At 46.0% G+C, this 5,166-nt stretch overlaps 2 protein-coding genes across 2 annotated transcripts; one reads left to right on the forward strand and one right to left on the reverse strand.

Moving 5' to 3' along the window:
• The first annotated feature begins 1,015 nt into the window (after window positions 1-1,015).
• On the forward strand, window positions 1,016-1,945 carry LOC131885025 (alpha-crystallin B chain-like). The gene has a single exon (XM_059232949.1). It carries the CDS (start codon window positions 1,116-1,118, stop codon window positions 1,821-1,823), a length of 708 nt encoding a protein of 235 aa, XP_059088932.1. The 5' UTR covers window positions 1,016-1,115; the 3' UTR covers window positions 1,824-1,945.
• Window positions 1,929-5,166, reverse strand: LOC131885024 (zinc finger protein 208-like; the record flags this gene model as incomplete). The annotated part of the gene is given in 6 exon segments (XM_059232948.1): window positions 1,929-2,420; window positions 2,504-2,707; window positions 2,790-3,665; window positions 3,744-4,021; window positions 4,089-4,383; window positions 4,462-5,166. Coding segments are annotated over 6 exon segments (2,508 nt in total), but the record flags the coding sequence as incomplete, so codon positions are not given.

A 5,166-nucleotide genomic window follows, 5' to 3' on the forward strand; every position in this document is an offset into this window, starting at 1 on the left:
GACCGAGGGGGCAGGGCCACTTCAATTACATTCAATTTGCTTGCTTGACCATCAAGTTTTAGTCGTCCATTCGGTCAAGGACACTAAAACTCTATAGAGTCCCTGATTCGGTATACCTTTGGCAAATTTGCTCTATCCGGTCAAAGCGCTTTTGTTACTTTTGCAATTGGAGTGCTTGCTTAGACAAGCTGAATTTAGAGGCAGAAAAACAAAAATGTCCAATTGCAATCAGAAATTGTAATTTTGTTTTTGTATCATAGCCGGCTTGATGTACGTATTTTTCAGTTTTCATTTTTTTTTTTGAGGGAAGGTGGGTGACTTGGGAAGTCCTGCAAACGGGACACATTTGAACGTTTATGGTAAAGCTCGCCATTCTTCCGGCTCTCATCCACAAAAAACGTAACGCCAGAGAAAGTTTGGGGTCCACTTGTGGTTACTGCACATACCAGCCCTCACCTTTGTACATATATATTTGATTCCCGAATTTAGTTCCGGAAAATGAGGTAAAAACTGTGAGCGAACAAATTGACTTCAAACTTTCATTTGGTGAGAACGTCCAACTGTATGTGATAGTATCTGCACATTTGTCTTTAATAAGCCTTGACTACTACGTGGATATCATAGATATGGGTTGTTCTTGAAATATCCTATTGAGACAATTGTGGAATGCATGAGTAAATTTGGGAGATTCTTGTTGTTTTTGAGATTTTTGTCTTCTACTTTGTATTCGATGAGCTTGGCGCGTTTCCAATGCTTGAGTCATGATGAAACGCAACGTATTGAGCGTCGCTCCCACGTTCTGACACATCACCAAGAATGATTCTAGAAAGCCTCACCTTTTTCCACCTTTGTTACTTGATTTGGTTGCAAAGCGGTAGAAAAGCATAGCCTAGGGGCAACAGCAAATCCCATTCATCGAAGTAACGGGCCAGCCAAACGGGTGTGGTGTCTCGAAGCATAGAACATTTTTCACGAAGCATTTATTAATCTCGAAAGTTCGTTCTCGACATAAAAAGCCAATTGAATCTCGTTTGAACGTCAGAAGTGAAGCATTCACCAACGAAGTAACACTTTTCTTCAACACAATCAGAGAGCAGAGCAACGCAACCATCAAAATGAACACCTCAACATCCATTTCCAACCGTGTCCCTATGACTCTTCGGGATTTTTTTTTCCAAGATCCGTTCTTCCAAAGTTCTTGGAGTGACTTCGATCGCATTCGGGAGGAAATGATGAAAGAGACCCGAGAGTTCTGGCAAAAGGTCGAGCAGGATCAAAAGGCCATGCAATCCAACATGATGATCCAGAACTCTGGAGTGCTTCCAACCAACTCGGCTATCTCAAGCTCTTCCACCACGGGTTTGAGCGTCGGCAAACCATCCTCCGTCACTGACTTGGCGCCTTTCTCACCGATGATCGTGCCGCGTCGTTGGATGTTTCCTCGGCTCTTTAGTCGCGACGACTCCGAAGCAGCGTTCCCGTCTGATTTCTTCAATTGGAAGAATGACGATCAAATGATCCGCCAAAGCAACGACGATTCCAAATTTGAGCTCAGCCTCGACACACACGATTATCGTCCGGATGAGATCAAGGTGAATGTCAATGGGAACACTCTATCGGTCGAGGCCAAGCATGAGGAGAATGGAGAAAATAAGTTCGTATCCCGGCAGTTTAGCCGAAAATACACCCTGCCCGAGGGTTGTGAAGCCCACAAGGTGCATTCAAATTTGTCATCTGATGGTATCTTGATGATCACAGCTCCGAAAAAGACGGCCATTACCCAAGATGGTTCCAGGCCAGTTCCCATTGAGGTCAAAAAATAAAGCACCGATATCAATTCCCCATGTCGATTCACTCAAGGCTTGAGATAATGTGCGTGTACTAATTTAAAAATCTAATAGAACAAATAAAACGTACAATGCAAAAACTTGCGATCGGAACATTATTGCTGGCATGTATTCTCTTGACATAATCTACGGATAATGTACATGGTAAGTAAGAGTAGTAGTCGTTCAATCTGTGAACGACATATTCAAATTGTTTGCGATCGTTCTCTCTGGGAGTTATAATAATATCATTGAGTTTTAGGTTGCAAGGCGTTGAGAGACTTTCGTTGATTTGAGCATTTCAGGGATGGGTTGGTAGGTGGGAAAAGAAAGTTTACTTCGTTTCGCTCTTAAAACGAATTAACTGAGAGGCTTTCTAGATCAAATGATGAGAGAGAAGAAAAAAATATCTGCAATTCACTTCTAGCTAGTCGGTAGGAGATTCTAAAATGTTCCCAATTGAAAGTTTGAGTTGCATTGCCTCTCATGGGAATGGCACGTATCTCGGCGAATGAAGCCTTTGCCACATTTCGAGCAATTGTAAGGCTTTTCCACGGAATGAGTATACAAATGATTCTTGAGATTGCTCTTATCCTGGAACGGAAATCAACGCGTTTAGTCAACATTTGGGACCGGAGCTACTTCTTTCTTGAAACAAATGCAATGTCATCGCTTACCTTGAAGAGTTTCCCACAAATCTTACAGGTATAGCCCGAGTCGGTGTGGACCGCTCTGATGTGGCTGGTCAGACTGGTTCCCCATTTAAATGCTCTGTCACAATGGGGGCAGAGGTAGGACTTCTCGTCAGTATGGGTTGTCATGTGGGTCTTCAGATGATGTTTGCTGGCAAAAGTCCGTGAGCAAATGTCACACATGTACATCTAAATGAAAGAGAGTTTACTTCAGGTGACTGGAGTCGCTTTGAAAAATATTCAGCATATAGTGAATAGTGATGGGTGTTACCTTATCGGATTCCCCACCGTGTTTGTTGATCATGTGATTGGAAAAGCCGTGCTTGTTGCGAAATTGTTGCCCGCACAAGTGACAAGTTTCAGTTTTGCAATGCTCAGCCAAATTATGATCGGAGAATGCCTGGAAAGTGGGGAACACCTTGTTGCACACACGACAAGGTGTCTCCAAGTGGATGTTGTGTGAGCTGAACATGTGGCGACTCAAGTTGCGAGGACCCACAATCTCAATTTGACAGAACTCGCATTTGAGACGGTCCACTTTTTGGACCTGGAATTCCTTCTTCAATCGGCCTTTCCGGTCGAAGTCACTGTAGTTGGCATCCGCCTCGTACACATTTTCACTCTTGATGTGCTGTTTGCAATGGTCTTTGAAAATATCATGGTCTTTGAGACTTTGGTCACATAGAGGGCAATTATAATTGTACTTGGCATGGGAAATGATCACATGACGAGCTAGACTGAGGGCACCTCGGATTTTCTTGGTACACAATTGGCACTTGGTGGCGGGCGGAATCTTCCGATCGTGAAGTTGCTTCCAATGATACCAATATCCGATTTCGGTGGCACATATCAGGAAGCACTGAGAGCACTGATAGTGTACATGGTCGTCTTTGAGCTTCAGAGGCACTTTACCCTCCTTGTCCGGCTCTCCGCGCAACCAATTATTGGTTTTTTTATGTTCCAACAGATGCTTCTTGGCTTGCTTCCAATCGGACATGCCCTTGTCACAAAAACTGCATGAGAAAGCAAATATCCCTTCGGGCATATGGCACGCAAAGAAATGGGCTATTCGGTCTTCGGCGGATTCGAACTTCTTGTTGCACGGAAAACACGTTGCATCTCCAGGCACTCGAATCACCTCAAAATTCTTCAAGAAAAAAAAAGAAATAAGGAATTCGTTACACAATGATGACAATATCAAGAGCATAACAACTCGCATCCATACCTTTTCATATTTCAGCTTGATCGTATCCCAGTGGGTCAACTCGTCCTGAGAAACAATATTGGCCGGTATTTTAGCTAATTCAAGCACTTTGAAGCTCTCTTGAATGACCAGGTTCTGATCGGAAGTGTGATCGAGACGGCGGGTGGCTTTTAAATACTGTTCGGAATAAAGTAAAGCTTCGGCCATAGTTCGTAAAGCTGGCTCATTGGAGTCGTAGAACTCTTGATACAGATTATAATGCTCCTCTAAAAGTTTTCGCGACGGTTCACGGTCTTCCTCTGAAATTAGAATCCTGAAAATGTCAACCTTTCTAGCCCAAGACCACCAACCCAAATGATGACTGACCTTTGCGAACCTGCTTCTTGTACGAGCGTTTGTGGCCCAGGGCATTGACTTTGGGCAAGGTGTAGTCTGTGAGTCCCATATGACCCCGCAAAATGTGTTGCCACAATAAAGTCCAATCCATTTCGGGTGAATAGGGATCGGTGTCTTTGCAGAATGGGCAGCGCTTGCACTCTTGGCCCATTTTATGATGAAACTGGCGATGAAAGTAAAATTCAAAGGGTCCTTTGCACAAGAGACCGCACATCACACATTGGAGTCGTCCATCTTTACAAACGGACTTGCCATCCGCATCGGCCTAAAGTGAAGAATCATTATCAACATCATAACAATCAGGGCACCCAAAATCTCGGCATCTCATGGACAGGTAACTTACGGATTTCGGGAGGATTTCTCGATTGACGAGACAGAACTCGCGCCACATGGCATCCCCGTCGAAATTATGATGATGTTGGGCGTGATCCTCGACCACGTGGACGTCGAGATAAGCATGATCCGCTGGGCATTGATAGGGGCCAATGGGGTTGGCCGGATCGGCATTGACCGGATCGTGTTGTTGCATGATGTGCACCAACTTGGCCTGCCAATTCTCGTGCGATTCTTGGCAGTGTTGGCACAGACCGTCGGCCTCGGTGGTAGCCACTTTATCGGCCGGACATTGAAGACGGAAGAGATCGACATCATCGACCGAGATCTTGGTGAGCGAGCCCAAGCCCAACTCGGGTAACGACGGCGCGTCGCCATCTTCCAGCGACTCTTTCTTGATACGAATGCCACCGTCCAGACCACCCCCGGGTTCGAGTTTGACGTCCGGATCCCACTCTTCGGCGCTATCCTCGGCCGCATCGGCCCCATCTGCGCCTCGGACGCTACCTTCAAAGTCCGGATCGCTGCCACGCTCGTCTAACAGCACCTTAGGCTCCAAAAGCGGAGCTTCCTTTTTCTTGCGGCCGCGTTTGCGTTTGGGTGGGTGGTCCACGGCCGAGTCGTCGTCATCCTCGTCCTCATCGTCGTCCTCTTCCGAGTAATCGGGAGCTGCACGTCGGGGTCGCCGTCGCCGAGCGCGTCGTCCCCCGGCCAC

This window comes from Tigriopus californicus, chromosome 8, assembly GCF_007210705.1.
Source record: "Tigriopus californicus strain San Diego chromosome 8, Tcal_SD_v2.1, whole genome shotgun sequence".
In the NCBI taxonomy this organism is placed as follows: domain Eukaryota; kingdom Metazoa; phylum Arthropoda; class Copepoda; order Harpacticoida; family Harpacticidae; genus Tigriopus; species Tigriopus californicus.

Bases quoted from the DNA above. Each gene is read 5' to 3' on its own strand.
- LOC131885025 (XM_059232949.1), top strand. From the start codon at position 1,116: ATGAACACCTCAACATCCATTTCCAACCGTGTCCCTATGACTCTTCGG.